Genomic DNA, 19,232 nt, shown 5'->3' with positions numbered 1-19,232 from the left:
GCAAACACAGTAGCAGATTTCAGTGTGAGAGAAAAACAATCATGATACAGCGATAGGGTGTGGGTTTATAGCAGAGGAAGAGGAGGTGAGGAGGGAGGGAAGGGGCTGCAAGAATAGCTTCAATGCCTGTTGCAACGACCCAAACTACCAGCCTGTAAAAATAAATCACACATCTGCTTCCAATGAACCCCTGACATATTAATGCCCTTGTGCTTGTTATGAAATTCTTGTAATGCCCCCCTCCTTCCTCCACGTCCAGGGCACAATGTGCATGTGTCACCAATCCTCCTCTTCAGCTTCCTCTGTCTGTTCATCATTACATCCCTCTTTTTCGTTCTCTGTCATCAAGTTACTGATACAGACCATCTATCTATCTATCTAGTATGTGTAGAAATAATAGGCAGTGTGGGCTGGCAGAAAAATATTTAAAAGCTCATGAAAGCAAGCGGCGTTGCTTTCATACATAAAAAGGGCTCTCAGTGCAATACGATTACGGGTAAACAGATTCTGCAGTCTGTTCTTAGCTCTCAGAATGATCTTCTGGACAGCAAGCCAGAGCAACATGTGGCCCTTGTTTAAAAAAAAAATATCTAAATGAAACACAATAGCGGGAAAAATGAAGCTGCTGCTCTTTGAAGTGAGTGTGCAGCTAATTATCCACAAACTGAAAGGCCCTGTTTATTTATCTGAGAAAGAACAGTGTCCTTGAGAGGAAGAGGCATGTGCTCCTCTCTCAGGGAGTGGCCATGTAACACAGCTCAAAACTACTCAGAGGAATTAAAATATATATATATATATATATATATATATATATATATATATATATATATATATATAAAACATTGTATAATAATATACAAATTTGTATTAATCGAGTAGCCTAAGGAATTTAACAATTAGACCAATACAAATGCCCAAACTGGTATTTCTTCATCATGAAAGGCTTACTTGAGGCAAGGGTTGGGTGATACAGATTTTTAAAAATTGTCTTCATATTTTAAATTTCATGATTTCTAAAACTTTTTATTATATGAATAATATCATGCAGAGACTTCTGTGTTCAATTTGTGATGACAAATTGTATATCATAGCTTTGAATCAGTTTACAGAAATCGACAGTTTGAACTGATTCACATTCTGTAAGTAAACTAAATTTACCAATTCTACAAGTATTTTTGCTACTGAAATCAGAGATGTTATTACAGCATTATTTAAGCATTAAAGCATCAGTCATAATTGTCATGAAAGTAAGCACCTAAATGACACTTTTTAGAAAATTGATGGCCAAATAAAGGGCTAATTACAATCATTACAATTCTCAATCAAAATGATGTTTTATTAAAACCCCTGTGGAAACAATGAATGGAGAAATGTTTCCAGAACCTGGGCCACTGAAAAAGTGGGTAGGCACTGTCCTGATCTATTGTGAGAGAAACTATTTCACAGCTTGCCACAAGGTGTCAGTACATTTCACTATGCAGGATGTGTAGAAATAGTACGAGCTTTGAACATGAACCAATCATTTGCTGCAGTCATCTATATACTGTAGTACTCTCTCTGGAATTGAGAAGAAATTACAGCAATGTAATGTAAATGTAATGTAAAGGGAAGGGTGAAATCCAAATGTTGTTTTTACACATTTGAAGGGCACTTTGGGAAGGGGACACCACTTGTATACGGGCATTCCAAACAAAAATTGAACAACTGAATACCTTCACGAAGGGCCCTTCTAGAAGTTTGTAAGCGAAGGGTGACAAGGAAGTAAATTTATAATTTAATGTCATGTGAACATTGGGAGTCCTTGAAATTCATTTTATGGTGAGTTAATTTATAACCCGATTAATCCAAGTTGTTTTGTTTTGTTGTGATATATTACACACATTATCATCATGCAAATTTAATTAAGAAATGTGTTTAATAGTAGATGCGTTAGATAAATGTGACTATACCTGCAGTGTCCAAAGAAGAGATGGTAAGCTTTATAAAGAGAAAACACACATTAATTACTCACCCTCATGTTGTTCCAAACCTGTAAGACCTTCGTTCATCTTTGGAACACAAGTTAAAAATATTTTTGATGAAATCTGAGAGCTTTCTGACCCTGCGTAGACAGCAGTGCAACTACCACATTCAAGGCCAAGAAAGGCAGTAAGGATATCATTAAAATAACTTTATTCAACAATTCTTCACTTCCGTGTCAGTCTTCAACGTGCATTCACGAGAGTACCACGACACATGCGTGAAGGAATAAAGTCATTGTTTTTATTTTCTTTGCACACAAAGAGTATTCTCGTAGCTTCATAAAATTAAGGTTCAACCACTTGGTCACATGGACTATTTCAACAATGTCCTTACTACGTTTCTGGGTCTTGAACGTGGTAGTTGCTCTGCTGTCTCTGGAGGGTCAGAAAGCTCTCGGATTTCATCAAAAATATCTTAATTTGTGTTCTGAAGATAAACAAAGATTTTACGGTCCTGGAACGACATGAGTAATTAATGACAGAATTTTAATTTTTTTGGGTGAATTATCCCTTTAACAGTAATAATAAGGAATTCCCATTGTTAGAACAGCTCATGTGGTGATAGATGCCACACTGCATTGTCATGGTAATATTTCAGGTGAAGATAATGAGGGAATTATGTTGTCTTTCATTGCTCCCTTTGCCAAGTGCGATCCAAATGGCTACACTGACACGCAAGTGTCCTGCTTCCTCCAAGGTGCCCACTTCATGGGCTCTGCCCTTCAGAGTGAGTAGGGCAGAAGGATGCTCACTTCCGATTGGAATTTGCCCACTATACAAGAGGTCATCACAAAAAGAAAAACAGTTTACGCTGTTCATTGGCATATATGTTCAGAATGACCCAGATTAACAACAGCCAACCAAAAGAGTCTCCCCGGCACACCTACAAACAGGAATAGACATGCACACTTTAGCCTCAATATAACAAGCTTCTCCAACATTTCAGTTACTGAGGTAGAATCATCGCGTGCTATTCATCCAGTAGCTACGTGTCCCTCTAAATGGATCGGACAGTAAGTCACTCAAATCCTATCGGTACTTCTAATCTTGTCACATGTGACCAATGCACGCTAATTGCAGTGGTGATGCCCACCCTTTGGGTTCTCTTATAGACACAGCTGCAAGGCAACTCTACAACTCAACAAATTATCTCTTAGCCTAAAGTCAGATCAACTACTCTAACAAGAGACCCTACAAGAAACTTGGGGTCAATCCACCAAAAGTCTTAATCGTCACTTACTGCCTCTGAGCCAGAATGTTTAGGTATTTGATTAGGCTTACGCAAAATGGCAAAGGACTTAAAGTTCACTACTAATTATAAGAGCTTGTGATTGCTTCAAATAGGGTTAGTTACAAGCACAGAACATTGATTTTACTCTTCATGGCAACTGTCAAATGAGCTGACTGCTCTTTGATAAAGTACATCAGATTGACTTGTGGGTAAAATATGTCTGGATGGGTTTTACAACTGGAAGCTTCTGTCTTCCCATGAATTGTTGAGGAATAAAAAATTAGCAAACTACTGACATCAATAAGGTGGCTTGATTTTTGTTCATTGTGTAAAAATCACCTCTAAGGGAAGAAGGAATGCTTGTGTCCATAGTCTTAAAGTTTCTACGGGAGGCTTGACCAAGGATAAAGATTGTTCAATTACAAGTCTGGGTGATAAAAATCTTAGGAGACCTTTACAAGTTTGTGTGGAGTTAGGATAAACAATAGGATAAACACATCAGTCAGGTTTACCAGGCCTGTCTGAGGGCCAGGTAAATTCTATGATACAATCTTCTACCCTGATCTCTACTACCCTTGCTATAGCTCTGGTTAGCTTTCATTTAGCAGAAGTACAGTATCATGCCCATTAAATGTGCTCCCTGTAGTATTTCAGCAAAAAAAAAGTGCATTTGATGATTAAATGTATGATTATTATAAGTTTAAAAAGTTCTTCTAAAATACAATGGCAGAAATTACCTGTGTAGACACATCTAAATGTGTTATTTGAGAAATGAGCATACTAATATAATATACGCTGACCACCAACACATGATGTAACTTCCAATTCTTGTGAAATAAGACAACAATGGTTTGGTCTGAAGACTACCCAGAGATACCCCAGAGCCAGGCAATACCAGCAAGTAAAAGAGGAAACTGATGCTAAAGTAACTAACCAATTACAAAGTAAGATAAAGGATTAGAGTCCTCAGCTCATCTGCAAATGGGATCAGCGCTGATTAGTGGGTTTTAGGATGACGTAGAAGAACTTGATTCTACAATCACACAGCTCCTCAGCCGGCCACCCCCTTTTGCAGGGAAGGGAACCATCAGGAAAAGCCACGTAGGCCCCCAGCTGGTCCATTTGGATGGATTTATGTGAAATCCCAGAGGAAGAGGCCTCTGGTTGCCAACAGCATGGACTTTCTTGAATTGTGGGTGGTCAGAATGGATATGGAAAGGGGAATTCTTGCTATTGCACGTTCCACACTTGATGACGGATTTCTAAACTAAGCTTTTAGGATTTCTAAACTAAGCTTCTGGACTACAACGTTTCTGTTCAAGGTCTTCAAGAATTTCAACAAGGGAAAGACAAGTTGAATTGTAGGACAACTTGAATCGTACCTTTGAAACAAAGGTAATCATACTAAAGAAGTATAACTCTGAATATATTGTTTTGACTCATTAATCACCAAGAACAAAAACATGGCTTTGATGCCTATAAAATTTGACTTGACCAAGAGGGTCAAGCTGGCCCAAGGACTGTGGCTCCTGTACTGGCTCTCTGTCATGGCTGGGGTCCTCATCTTCAGCATGGGGATTTTCTTCAAGATCGAGCTCCGCAAAAGAAGCGAGATGATGGATAACAATGAAAGTCATTTTGTGCCCAACCTGCTCATTCTGGTGGGACTTGTGGCCTGTGTTATCAACGCTTTTGGGGGCAAAGTGTGCCATGACTCCCTTGACACAATCAAGTTTACCAAGTGGAAACCAGTGTTGAAGACCTACATGAGTGGATGTGTGGTTTTCTGCTTCGCTCTTTTTGTCACGGCTCTGCTGTGTTTCTTGATGCAGATCTCTCTGCATTTCGCCCTGGCGGAAGGCCTGAAGAATGGAATGAAGTACTACAAAGATACAGACACACCAGGACGATGCTTCATGAAGAGAACCCTAGATATGACCCAGATTGAGTTCCGTTGCTGTGGCAACAACAACTACAAGGATTGGTTTGAGATCCAGTGGATTAGCAACCGCTACCTGGACTTCAGCAATGACGAAGTTAAAGCGTGAGTACTGATTTTAGTACTGAGTACTAGTGGGAATGTGTATTAGTGGTGGGATCTAAGTGGAAGAGATTCTGGATAATTTATATACATTTTCTCTTTCATCTGTTGGCTTGTGACATATCTGAATTTCAGTGAGTCATTATCATAGCAAAATGTGTAAAATATTAACTGTTACCATGGCTGTAGTCAAATTCAAAAGGTATCAGTCATTGAACATTATTAGGACGAAGTAGTGAAGCCTGATATTCACTGGGTTTTGAGGAAGTTAAAGCTTGTTTAAGAAAGTAAGGCACCTAAACTGAAAGAGATCAGTTGTGTTCAGGACGTGTAGCCCAAAATACACTTTATTATGCAATAATTTTATGATAACCAAGACAAAAATAAACACAAATGTTCTAATGAAACAATGTTTTCAAAGTCTCAAAGCAGACCCCCTGAAAACTGTTATGTTGAATGCAAGTGATCAAATTTCAGAGTTTGTTTTGAGAGATTCCTAAGTAGATAATTGGCTGGTGGGTTTTATAAAGAGGGAATGGGCTAAAGGGGGCACATGGGTCCATGGATTAGATAACCTGTCAGGATCCTATTCCCAAGTCCTTTAAAGCTCACCTTCCACACCAATTATAACATTGTGCAATCTATTACCTCCCATGGAGTTGGCCCCAATGTTTACCTCCCATCTAATTTAAAAGAGGTGTTCTTCTTATTATCAGACTGGAGTCCTCAGCTTTGTCCAGTAATCTCAAAGTTAATATGGATATACAAATTCGTTGAGTTATGTTTCTAAGCCTGCCACTTCTGAAATCTTAAATGCCACAACCAAGAATATATCCCAGTCAACACAATTAAGATATCTGCCTGACAGTTCAATCTTTGCAATTTCTTAGCCGTGTCCAGAGCAACGTGGAAGGCAAATACTTGATGGAAAGCGTTCCCTTCAGCTGTTGCAACCCTGGCTCTCCTCGCCCTTGTATCCAACATCACCTGACCAACAACTCCGCTCACTACAGCTACGACCACCACACCGAGGACCTAAACATCTGGACCAGAGGCTGCCGTGAGGCCCTGGTGTCCTACTATGGGGGCACGATGAACAGTATTGGTGCTTTTGTGCTGCTTTTCATTAGTATGCAGGTGGGTGTGGGAAAAGGAATGGAATACTAAGTTGAACACAGCAGACTCATGGCATTTGACTTTGTCACTAGATTACACTCTTGGTGGGTAAAGAGTGTGTTGCTAGATTATAAGGTCAGTTGGTACGCAAAGAGTAATATAAATAGGTCTGAAAGAATCAGATTAATTATCTGCTTAATTGATTTGATTAACACTTTGTGTTGATGGAATGACAAGATATAAGTGACAAGCATTTAGCATGTGGGAAGTTGACAAATAACATGCACTTAGCATATTTACATTTTTCTTGTCTTGTCTGCATTACTAGTACCACCAAATACACTGAAACTATATATTCATGCATACACAGTTTAGTAGATGGGCACAGCAAACCTTCAACCTGAACTGTTATTGATTGCATAATGTGACACGACACCAAATGTGCAAAAAAGGTAGTTCAAGAGGGTTAACCTTAGCTTGAACCGAAGGTGTAAGTCCTAAGATCTTGTTGCCAAACTGGATATTTCCTGGAACTCATGTGGGTCAAAACATCAGAAGCACACAACAATGATGCTGTTTTGAGCAAGTGTGGAATTTCTAAACATTCATTAACCTAAGAAAACCCTCTCGTGACCATATGTATTCCAAAGACGTAATCACTTCCAAATGGAAACATATATTTGTGAAGCATGTTTAGTTCTACTGTGAAATGAATTTAAGTTCATCTGAATTTTTTGCCACAGGCTGTCGTGACTGTTGGTATGCAGTACCTGAGCACCTCACTGGAAACCCTGGCAGACCCAGAGAATCCTGAGAGCGAAAGTGAGGGATGGCTGCTGGAAAAGAGTGTGAAGGAGACACTTTCTGACATCATGACGAAGATCACGTCGCTGTTTAAAGGCAACCAGGTACAGGAGGAAGATGCAGAAGCGGCTCCCACATAAAGGGTCATGCCCACTCCCACCCCATCATGTCTGTGGCCACGCCCACCTTTGGGAGAAGGAATGCATGAAAGGTTGATTAAAATGTTCTCTCTTAAAAATATAGGTGTATATGCATACATATGAGATCAGTACACCCACATTTTAATGAGATTCCAATTGATGTGAATGTACACACTACAATGTAAATATGATTAAAATGTAAGTTTATTTTTTAATATTTTAAGAACTAAATATATCTGTAAATGTTCTGATATTATCATCTAACCACATCTGATATTCTGACCAAATAAGCCTCACTGTCCACGTCCATCTGTTGCAGTTTGATCCTTATATTTCCAGTTTATTGGTTGAGCGGATGTTTAACCCGACAGCCTCACACATACAATAACACATTTCACCATAAAGCCAACAGGCACTATTAAATCACTTTTCAGTAAGAAATCACTTTTCTTGAAGGGGTCACACGGCAGCTTTTAACCGGCAGCTGAGGAAAATGTGTTTTTGTAAGCGTTCAGTCACCTCCCACACCTTAAAGGGATGGAAACAGTGGCACACCTTGCTTTTTACACAACGCTGCCTTTAACAGGCCTTAGGTTGTCTGACTTTCAAAAGCATGTTGATGGTGATCTACTGGAGAGCAGAACTCTGTAACAATGGGGAAACTATTCTGTAACGACAGAATATTGTACTCAACATGCTCACCATTAATGTGTGTAGTTCTCGGGTTAAATATCTGCCTCACAAACAGGCTTTGTGCTCTGTTGGGCATACAGTTGTGGGACAATTAACTTATAAAAGATTTTAGTCAGTTGTGTGTGATTTGTTAATCTAAGTCAGACAACCCAATCAGTTGTATTCTTTTTTTTTTTTTCATACCATTTGTGTGAATTTTTTAATTTTCACAGGCACCTCTTTCTGTATATTTGACCTTGATTTTGAAGTAATGTCAGTATTTGTGGACTGAGTGGATCATGTAGAAAACTCCATTTGTGAGATAAAGATGTTTAATTAGATTCAGTGTTAAGTCTGTGTTATTTTAATACACTCGCTATTCCTAACACACACCAACCTCTAAACAGATGTGACTATTTGTTTCTGTTCTACTGGTTTTTACTTTAGTCTTTATTAAAACGTTATTTAAAAGACTTAAATATGAGGGGTGAAAGTGGGGTAAGGTAATAAGTGGCTATAGAGTGAAATACACGGTGGCCGAGAGAGCTCAACGTGCTGCAACTTCAGAAAACACATGCAAATTAAGAAAATAACTTTGTCAATTTTACAACACACGTGCTGCAAATGCTCACAACACAACCAAATAAATAAACGCACTGCAAATAGAAAAAAAAAAAAAAAACACCTGCAAATTAAGAAAACAACTTCATCAATTTGACAACACGCGCTGCAAATGCTCACAAGACATTTGGTTGTGTTGTGAGCATTTGCAGCACCTGCTGTCAAATTGATGAAGATGTTTTCTTGATTTGCTGGTGCTTTTTCTATTTGCATGTGTTTTCTGAAGTTGCAGTGCGTTGAGATCTCTCGGCCACCGAAGAAATATGTTTGGATAGCAGAGCCCCAGCGGGACACAGCTTTACCTGATTGGATGAAGAGAAGGAAATGGATTTCTCTAAATGAGGCTTTTGTCCTGCTCAGAACAGCCGAATACCCATCCTCTGAATAGCTTTGGGCAAAAAAATTAAAAATTCCCATATGGGGAAAATGAATAGAGGTTTTATTTTGGGAAACTGACTGTTGCACTCTATATGGGTAAACGTCATGAAACCTGTCAAGAACGCACCATAACCAAAAACCAATCAATCTATGTGCCTAATTTTATTTATTTAGTTTAAGACTATTTATTTATTGCATTGAGACTTTGTCATAATACTGCACAAATAGGCTACTCAATACAGTAAAATCAATCCATCCATCCAGGAGAAATGGGCTTAATTTAATATTAATTAATACTAACTTAATATTAAGGTTAAGAAAAAATGAAAATGAATAAGGGTAAAAACGTTTAACTTTGGGTACAGGTAGTGAGTGCTAACAGGACATGTGTCAGCTGGTATTTTCTCCAGCCCTGAAGTCCATAAACAGTGACTGGCTGGATAAGGGCAGTTAATCAGCTTTGTGGAGCAGCTTACCTTCTCAGGTGAAGCTCTGGGACAGGTGCGTCTCACACAGCAGAAGAAAACAAGCACTACTGGAGCATACATGGAGGATAACCCCAATCTCTTGTACAGGAAGTTGTTCATGAACTTCCCAAGATTAACACCAAAGGCAACCCACAAACGCATCCGTCAATTTTCTGAACTAAACGACAGTGTTTGACGGGTAGCAAAGGAACCTTGTCAGTTTTAGGTAAATTTAGACCTTCAGCTTCAGAATCTAAAGTTATATAATATAATCTGCATAAATAAAATTGACCTTTGACTGCCGTAGCCAGCATTTAAATTTCTATCCCACTATTCAACTAGCACACATTGTGGCAAAAAGGTCCAATCACAATTTAGCATGCAAATAACTGCAGCGGCGTCGTTGTCATCGGTAGATTTTGAATGGTGAACATTTTTCAGCAAATTTCGTTAAACATAAGACTAAAGATGTAAATGTTCCAATTCTATGAGAATAGGGAAGTTCACAACACAAACGATAACACAGAGGAACTATATCATGAGGCTACTACACAACTGAAAGTGTGGAGTAGCCAAGTCCGATGTTTTTATACTGTTGCCACAGGTTTGGCATATAGCATACATTATATTTGACTGAAATGTTTGTATTGAAATGTTACCCAATTCACATTCTACCGATACTAGATGTTACGTTTTGTGAGGAAGGGGAGGTAAGATTATTACTAGTCTATACATTGGTTTTCAAGTTAAATAGTGTTATGCATAACAGTTACTGTAAAATGCATTTCAGTTATGAAAGTGGCATATTTTGAGTTTTGATATTTGGCCTAGTTTTGTAAATCAGGTCTGGCAACTCTGATTATATAGCTATTGTTCCTGATGTGAACATCCTTTACTCGCCCAAATAGATCATTGTGTGTTGGTGAGACAATTGCAATAACCAGAATGAACAATTATATCACCAAACAATAATTCAGTACTTCACAATTTATATTTTCAGTTCAAACACAATTACTTTAAGGAGCTGACTCAGTCAAAACCTGGTCTAAGACTAGTCAGTGAGCTGGACAGTGGCTTGAACTCTGGATCTAATCCTCTTTGTTGCAGCGTTCCTGGATGAACAAGAGATTTGGACAGAACTGGAGCACAGTTAAGAAGAATTGTAGCCAGCAAAATAGGTCACACATTAGCCTACATGAGGCCAAAAGCCTACCTGTTCTGGAACACATAGAACAGTTACGTTTACAGCATAAAAACACTGATGGACAATCAGCTCATTCAGCAACATTTTATGCAAAACACAACACAAAGTTTTTTTTGTTTTTTTTATTTCATTAATGTTTTACAATATAGTACAATGTACCCATTTATACAAGAATTCACATATTAACAAGTCAGTTGGTGATGTAATACACTGCTGCAGCCACTGGAAGTGTCTCAGGAAATATGTTCACCGCATTAGAAACAGGCTTTTCATCTGAATTGCGCAAGACATGAAAACTTGTTTCTGAAAGAAGCAACGGTGTGTTTTAATGCGTTTCTGCGTAACTGACAAATAAAACTTTTGATTTGGACTAAAGCCCCAAGCCAAGGCCACTATAAAGAAAAACCAACAGTCTAAAGCAGACCAAAGTCGAAACTGAATTAAGGATATGCAACTCTGCATCCGTTACTGCTGAGGAAATGTGCAGCAGTATCAAGAAACAAAATGTCCAAAATCACAACACACGGCACACGTCAAAATCATGTGTAAGAGTGGAATTCATGTTCAGTTCGTGGAAAGCATGATTCCATAGATCAAGGTCACATACAACACACAGCCGCAAGAAACACATAAATAATACCTGTCACAAAAGAACGAGAAACAAACGGTCATAAAAATGGACCACCTTAGAAATCCATCATATTAGAAACATACCAACTAAACACCTGTACGTAAAAACTCACTCACGCAAACATACACAACCCAGACAAACAGAAACCAGGCATTCAAGGACATATTCACGTGCTCCCGGATCTTCCCCACGTTGGCTTGTATTGTATAAACATGAGAATGTTAATTAGGTGGCCTTAACCAATGTATTGGAGCATTCGAGATGACTGGGGCAGAGAGGGTGCTGTGTATCCTACAGGTGGCGCTATCCCCGCATGGGCGCTGAGGGACATTTGTGCTTACTTGAAGGGCAGCACCACTGGTCAATTCCCAAGCGATAAGAGAACTGTCTTGTGAAACCTATATATTTAAGCAAAATACCTTGAAAATAATTTAATATTACTTGGAGAAGAAATTAAATAGCATTCAATATTGTTGGGGTTCAATACCTTGGCTATGTGTCTTTTTAAATATGTATTTATATCATATTTAAAAGAAAACGGGAATAGAAAAATCTCCCAGCAAAAAAAAAAAAAAAAAAACGTCATGCATTCATCCACTGTCAGAAAGATGGAGAAAGGGGTGGAGGAAGAGCAAGAGGCCTTGGTGACGCCTTGGCAACCTCTAGCTCTGCTGTGCGGGTCCCCTTGCGTTAAGGGTGGGGCGAAGGTGTGAGAAAGCATCACGTGACTTCACAGGTGCTGCCAGTCGATGCCCACCAAAGTCTGATTGGCCTCTTGAGCGTGGCCGATCTCCTCGGTGATGCTGTGCTGGCGCCACAGCTTCTGGATCTTCCTGTAGCGCTCTTGGCACAAGTGTAATGGGTTTCCCCGTCTAAAAAAGGACAAAACACAACACTTAATCTCACAGGACTGTCAGAAATAATCATGTGCGTGAAATATCGGAGACAGAGGTGTACCTTAGCCCTTGATCTGTTTCCCCATAGTCGTCCAGGTATGGGGGAGCATAAAAACAGCCCTTAGTTTTGCCAGCCAGGAACAGAACCTGACTTTCCCGCACCCTGACAAAAACATATACAAATGAAACCCTTCTGATAACAACAACGCAAAAATCCACAAGGTTGAGATACATTGATATGACCGCGGTTGAAGGGCGTGACAAAGTGACTGTCTAAAACAATCAATGGTAACACCACTGTAACTGTAATGCATTTATGAAACAGCAGCTAAAGCAATATGACCAATGTTCAATAAATAAAGCCTGCTTTGAAAAGAACTGGTGTAGGATTTACATTGAAACAATTTTTGATTAAAAATTGCTAGTAAATTTGGTAACACTTTACAAAAAGGTTTGATTTGTTAACATTAGTTAAAACGTACAACGAAAAGTACTTTTAAAGCATTTACTACCTGTAGTTAATGCTGATTACAACATTGACTAATACATTATTAAAATCAAAGGTTGTATCTATTAATGTTATTCAATGGACGTGAGCTAACATGGACTAACAAATGCCACTTCAGAAGCAGCTTCTGTGTTTCCTCCGTATTGCAAATATGAATTTTGTTGATACTGATTTCAATTGCTTGGTAACAGCCCAAATGTCTTACACTAATTCAAGTCAAGTCAAGTCAAGTTGAGCTTTATTGTCATTCTGCTACATGTGTGGACATATAGTGGAACGAAATGTCGTGTCTCGCAGGACCACGGTGCTACATACTAGTTAGACATGAGATACACATACAGCAGCTAAAGCAATATGCACTAATTAAATGTAAAAATGTGACTCAAAAGATAGTGCACACTATTAGAAAAAACAGCTTTATAAAAGTAAAAATCTATTTAAACTTGATTTCTATCTGTGTGAACTGACCACCACACAGAATATGAAGAATATAAAAAACCTTCGGAGTCAGTTTAAGATACTAGCAGAATAACATACTCGGCAAAATATCGTTTAATTACCTTTATCGATAAAATTCCAGGAAATATCGAGATATTGTTGTGTCAATATCGCACACCCCTAGCTTCCACTCGCTGTTATTTCAGTCAATAGAATCATTGACATGATAATCGTAATCGGATCGAATCGTGAAACTAATGACTATTCACACACCTACTATATATATATATATATATATATTCAACAAAAAACAGTATGTGAAATTAGTATGTTCAAATTCATGGTATTTATAAAACAGTAGGTGAAAAGATGACCTACTACTACTATACTTTAAACAATTGCAAAATTTGTTCCGTGTCAAATGTAGTACTTACTAAGACATCATTTTGGAAGCACCTAATATGAAAATGTTCGCAACCTACTGTACTTTTGATGTTCACAACCTATCGTACTACTTTGAGTGAGTGAGTGAAGAGATTCTATTTGGACCGAAGATTCAGTTTTTGAATAACATGCATTAACAAAATGTTCACATTAAGACTTCAAATGTTGACTTATGGAATACAGAATTCTAGGGATGCACCGATATCACTTTTTCCAGTACTCGCCCGATACTGATACTTTTATTTTGGTACTTGCCGATACAGAGTACCGATACCGATATTTTCATTACATTTGTACATTTTTAAAAGATTGGCTACAGAAACCAAAAGAGTATGTATTGTTAATTGGTTAACCTCATTTATCAAATAGACAGTCAAACCAAAATTTATTCAGACACCTTCAACATTTCTCACATTACCAGAGTTTATTCGCTATAGTTTATGGTAATAAAATATGACAACAACTAAGAGTTAAACTGTGTCAGAACAAATTCAGCTAGATAATGTCAGATAACTTTCATAGAAAGGTGTGTGATGGATTACAATCAACCAAAAATGATTCAGACAGCTGTTAGTATGACAATATTTACACAACTATCAATACTTTGTCGGGCCACCCTTAGCCTTAATCTGGGTGTGTTTTTTTTCCGTATAAATACGGATTTCCGTATTTTCTGACCTCTGAGGGATGACCCATGTGATTCACGTAGATCCGAGGGTTGGTTACTGCATAAAATTTGAAAATCGCGCAAATGGCCTAAATAAACTGCTACAAGATTGTTTTCTAAACCATCATGGACAGACTGGTCCTAAGAGCACTGCATGAGCTCGCGGCACCATCTGCTGGACAGTCCAAAGCGTTCAAATGATTCAATCTGCATTTGGGAAAGCAACATGTGTCATTAGAAATGTTTATAAATCTGTTGTTGTTTACAAAGAATTAGTTTCATTGTCTCACAATCCTTCGGAAATCATTATAATATGCTGATTTGCTGCTCAAGAAACATTTATGATTATCATCAATGCTAAAAACAGTTTTGCTGCTTATTTTTTTTTTTTGTGGAAACAATGATACCCACTCAAACATTTGTATAAGATTTAAAACAGAGAGAGAAATTAATCATTTTATTAATCATGCATGTAAGTGATAAAAAGTGAGTGAAGACAATGTTTACAGGAAGCGCATTAATATAGAACATGATTAAACTGACCTGGAACTACCTGTGCAGTTAAACGAATTTAATCAACACCTGCCAGCCGATCAGAATCGAGTATTCAGACAGACCATGGCATAAATTTAATAAATGCAAATAAATGCTTTTCATTAAACTTTATATTTATCAAAAAATCCTGAAAAATAAAGTGCATCACCATTTCCACACAAACTATGAAGCAGCAAAATTGTTTTCGACATTGATAATAATCAGAAATGTTTCTTGAGAGTCAAATAAATTGTAATGATTTCTAAAAGATCATGTGACACTGAAAACTGGAGTAATGAAGAAAATTCCGCTTTGCATTACAGGAATAACATTTTATAATATATTAAAATTGAAAACTTTTTTTTATAATTTGCTATACAATATTGATATACAAGACAACATTGATCAAATAAATTCAGCCTTGATGAGCAGAAGATATTTATTTCAAAATCATGAATAATTTAATGTTTCCAAACTTTTGGCAGGTACTTTAATGATAATAACAATTCTATATACATAACTATATTATAGTACTTTATTATAATATATTATATTGTTATCATGATTATTAAATGCTGCTTTTTATTTTTTACAGGACAATCGTATGTATTATTGCAATAAAAGATATATCCTTTAATGTGCTAAAATATACATTTTTAATAATAAGTGCTGGAGGCGTGGTTAGATGTTCCTTCTTTTTTGTCTCTAGCCGTTCACATGCCTGCTTAATGACAGCCTGTAGTCTCCTGGGCATGCTGTCAACCAGGTTCATGCAAACCTGAACTTAATTTTCCCCCCCAAACTCTGTCTGAATTATTTTTGGTTCCAAATTTGTATCAATTTTATTGGTATGAAGATTTTTTTGGTAGGCTATATGTCACAATTTACTTTATTTTGCTATCCTCACTTATGTCAATGAACTATAGTGTCCCACTAGTAAAAAATATCAAAAATGATATTTGTTCTCTGAATAAATTTTGGTTTGACTGCATATACTTCATTATTTTCACACTTAATTATGCACATTAAAATGTATTTTACAAGTTTTTATTACTTTCACTGTTTTTTTTCTATGGTACATCATCTTTAATTTACTAGCATTAGAGCTGCTCCATTGCAGTGGCTTAGTACTCTAATCACGCGTTTTGCTGTAATAATGCAGGAAACCACTTGTTATAAATCTCCTAACTGTGATATTTTCAGAAATAGAAGTCGTGTTTTTTTTTTCATTTGAAACATGCTGCGATTTAGATTCCAAAGCCACTCATATAATGCAGAAACACTCATGAAGCAAGCAAAACGCGCAACGCGTGCATGTATTTGTACTGGTGCAGAATGAGGGACAAGCACAGTACCCCCTAGCGCATTTCACACAGGCTGCTAGTTTCACAAGTCGTGTATGCTTAAGGTTGAAAATAAATTATGTTTATAGTGAATGCCCCTATAAATTGTCTTCTATTTACGATTTAGTTTTAATCCAAATGATGCGTGCTAAGTGAGCGAACATCAATAAAGATCACACAACAGAAGTCTCTCTCTCCCTCCCGTTAAGTAACTTGTGCATTGTTTTACTTGTTTTTGACATATCCGACCGAATTACAAACCTTCCAGCTCACGCATCTGAGCCGCCGCGCACTCAATCCACTCAGTGTGCTTTGCTTATCAGCTTGTGCAACATCAGCTATACAGGCGTTACTACTGAATGTTTAACATTAAATTCTGCTTCGTAGACATCGTTTATCTCTAATAACTCCATTCTGCTGTCGTTCATTTGCACAGTAGCCGTGCAATTTGGGATAAATGTATTTTTTTTATCATAAAATAAACATCAGGACCCAGACACAAAAGGGTAACTCAATGAAAACTGTACCTTATCCCTTACATAATTTGCCTGTTATATAAATTATTATTTTAATCAACATGCACAAACCTGAGGAAGATGCCGACTCCGGCTCCGCAGGCGAAAGTGTGTGCGGTGCATGCGCCCACATCCTCTCCTTCCAGCTCGGTCTGACAGCAGTAGCTCTGAGAGCACAGCATAGCACCACACACAAGACACAGAGTAGGAGCACGAGACTTATCCCCTCCAGATTTAGGACACCTAGATGCCACCAGGATCAATAGATCATTTGATTCACAGAACTAGGACTGTATGACTCAGTAGAGACCCGGCAGGTCTTAGCTATTAGTCGCATTTGATTTTATAAGACAGAGATGACTCACGTGAAGCTGGAGGCCTGGTTAATCAGGGCGCTGTAGTCACCCGGCAGCTCAATGAGATGATTGGACTCTCTAGGAAACCTAAAATAGGAAAATGGAAGAATGGTGAACACTTGAGCATCGGCTGCAGTGAACGTTTGAGTGTTGAGGAGCAGGACAGACCTGATGAGAGCCACGCTGCTCTGAAGACCCTGCAGCACACTTGGATGAGAGCACCACCTGCAGAGCACCGTACCACACCACAATTAATTCAACTAACATCTGAACATTATGTCACCGTTTTCAGAGATGCTTTGCTAGATAGTGACGGTTACCCGTGCAGCAGAGGTTCCATGAGCTCCCGGTTGTTGTAGAAGAGCTGGAGCAGGTTGGAGGGCAGACACAGGTATCCACACAGAGCCTCCCATTCACCCACATCTAGAGCTGAACACACAGTCAGCATTAGAAATGATACAGCAAAAGGGAGAGTGAGCCAGTAAAACGCGTGTAATGTTTGAGTCATTTACTATGTAACTCGGGTGGTGCTGGAGCTCCGTTGAGATAGTGGAAGAACAGAGCGGCTGCCCTCAGATAAGGCAGGATTCCAGCTTTCACACAGCGCCACAGATGCCAGCCTGAGTTCACCTCATGCAGACCGCTAAAACACACACACAGCTTTCAGATTAGGTTCAAACAAAACTACAAGAAGTGAAACAGTTCCCATAAAAACCAAACTTCATTCTTCATTTTGAAATCAAAGCTCTCTGACAGTGACAATATTTATATAGTAGACAGCACATATTATCATCATCATACAGATTTGGCAGATTTTGAAAGAAGTCTCTTATGCTCAAAGAGGTTACATTTATTTGAAAACAAAGGTTTAAAAACATTTGCAAAAAAAATGTGTAAAACATTATGTAATTTTGAAATAACTTTTCTATTTTATTATATTTTAAAATGTACTTTAATCCTGTGATGCAAAGCTGAACTCTTCAGCATCATTGCTCCAGACTTGAGTGTCACATGATCCTTCAGAAATCATTCTAATATGCTGCTCTTTATCAATGTCGAAAACAGATGTTCCACTTAATATTTTTGTGGAAACAGAAATACTTTAAGGATTCTAGTATTAATAGAAAGTTCAAAATAACAGCATTTATTTCAAATATATATTTTTTGTAAATTTTAAGGTCTTGGCGGCTATGACCCAGAACAGTGATACAAACTGAGAAATTTGAGTTATAGGATTAGACTGGTTTCGCATCATGTTCACCAGAGACCATTTTACACAAAATTATTTGTGATATGGACAGTAAGCGCATCCCTTCAACATATTAATAAACAAAAATGGCATTTCATTGGACAAAAGTATCTCAGTTCTCAGCGAGAACATTGCTAACAATGCAAAACATCTCGATGTTTGTAAAATGGGATTCATTTAGCATTCGCTTCATTTGATTTTGTCATGAAATTATATAACTATATACACGATAAAATCAGTCGCGTGGCTTGCAGATGTGTGTGTGCTTTCACCTTCCCAGATGCGTCCTGAGTGTGTTGTAGAGCATACACACTTTCTCCTCCTCTTCCCTCTCTGCTCCTCCACTTTCCTGCTCCATCTGCACCTCCTCTGATGGCGCACAGGAGTCATCAAAATCATTTATGAAGTCTCTATGGTTATGTAGCTGCTTTGTGAAGGGGAAGGATGAGGTTCTCACCTGGTACGGAGGTTAGGAGGATCTGGACTATGTGAGCAACTGTGACAAGATGCAGAAAGTGCAGTTGTGCAGTGTCTGCGCTCAGCCCTGAGGAATCCAGACAGAAAACTGCTGGATGGGACAGCACCAAGCTCACCTGTCACACACATTAACTGAGGTCAGAGGTCATTCCCAAACAACGGGCTGAGTCCGAGTAGGCACTTTTACACGTGCAGTTTTTGCTGTGAAAAACTTTTATTGTTTAGAGTTGTGAACAAGATAGGTTGAAGAAATGCTGCCAATTTGTCAACTTAAACTGAGTTATTAAACTTTTACCTACCAGCAAGTGAAACATGTCTATGTCCAGAATACATGGTGTATTCTCCACCCGAGGATCAGGAATAAGTGCTGAATCAATACAGATGTTTATATGAATGAGGTGGGAGTTGTCATTCATTTCTCATAATAATTGCTTCATGCCTGAACAACAACTTGTGGTAAGAGACTGTAGCACTTATTG

General features: G+C 38.1%; 2 protein-coding genes across 4 annotated transcripts in view; one reads left to right on the top strand and one right to left on the bottom strand.

Annotated features, from left to right (window-relative positions):
- The first annotated feature begins 4,715 nt into the window (after window positions 1-4,715).
- Window positions 4,716-12,039, top strand: prph2b (peripherin 2b (retinal degeneration, slow)). 2 transcript variants are annotated; one of them, XM_058795546.1, is made up of 4 exons: window positions 4,716-5,296; window positions 6,184-6,430; window positions 7,153-7,317; window positions 11,935-12,039. In XM_058795546.1, exons 1-4 carry the CDS (start codon window positions 4,716-4,718, stop codon window positions 12,037-12,039), a joined length of 1,098 nt encoding a protein of 365 aa, XP_058651529.1. The 2 variants fall into 2 exon arrangements, with proteins under 2 accessions (XP_058651529.1, XP_058651530.1); XM_058795547.1 differs by lacking the exon at window positions 11,935-12,039 and having other exon boundaries at window positions 7,153-8,366.
- ubr2 (ubiquitin protein ligase E3 component n-recognin 2) overlaps window positions 10,818-19,232 on the bottom strand; it is a 41,881-nt gene continuing 33,466 nt past the window's right edge. For both annotated transcript variants that reach the window (XM_058795545.1, XM_058795544.1), the window contains exons 37-46: window positions 19,053-19,120; window positions 18,734-18,869; window positions 18,549-18,645; window positions 17,540-17,670; window positions 17,348-17,456; window positions 17,196-17,252; window positions 17,037-17,114; window positions 16,744-16,914; window positions 12,284-12,385; window positions 10,818-12,198 (exon numbers count right to left, since the gene is read on the bottom strand). In XM_058795545.1, coding sequence (XP_058651528.1) covers window positions 12,057-12,198; window positions 12,284-12,385; window positions 16,744-16,914; window positions 17,037-17,114; window positions 17,196-17,252; window positions 17,348-17,456; window positions 17,540-17,670; window positions 18,549-18,645; window positions 18,734-18,869; window positions 19,053-19,120 — 1,091 coding nt within the window. In that variant the 3' untranslated portion in view covers window positions 10,818-12,056. The remainder of the gene's footprint in view (window positions 12,199-12,283; window positions 12,386-16,743; window positions 16,915-17,036; window positions 17,115-17,195; window positions 17,253-17,347; window positions 17,457-17,539; window positions 17,671-18,548; window positions 18,646-18,733; window positions 18,870-19,052; window positions 19,121-19,232) is intronic.

The sequence above is a fragment of the Onychostoma macrolepis genome, chromosome 13 (genome assembly GCF_012432095.1).
Source record: "Onychostoma macrolepis isolate SWU-2019 chromosome 13, ASM1243209v1, whole genome shotgun sequence".
Classification (NCBI taxonomy): Eukaryota; Metazoa; Chordata; class Actinopteri; order Cypriniformes; family Cyprinidae; genus Onychostoma; species Onychostoma macrolepis.
The sequence above is the reverse complement of the archived record's forward strand: the minus strand, read 5'-3'. Positions and strand labels throughout refer to the sequence as shown.

Coding starts and splice junctions, on each gene's coding strand:
- prph2b (XM_058795546.1), top strand. CDS start 4,716: ATGGCTTTGATGCCTATAAAATTTGACTTGACCAAGAGGGTCAAGCTG. Junction 6,431..7,152: donor TGCTTTTCATTAGTATGCAG/GTGGGTGTGGGA, acceptor TTTTTGCCACAG/GCTGTCGTGACTGTTGGTAT. Junction 7,318..11,934: donor CGCTGTTTAAAGGCAACCAG/GTACAGGAGGAA, acceptor ACTGTCAGAAAG/ATGGAGAAAGGGGTGGAGGA.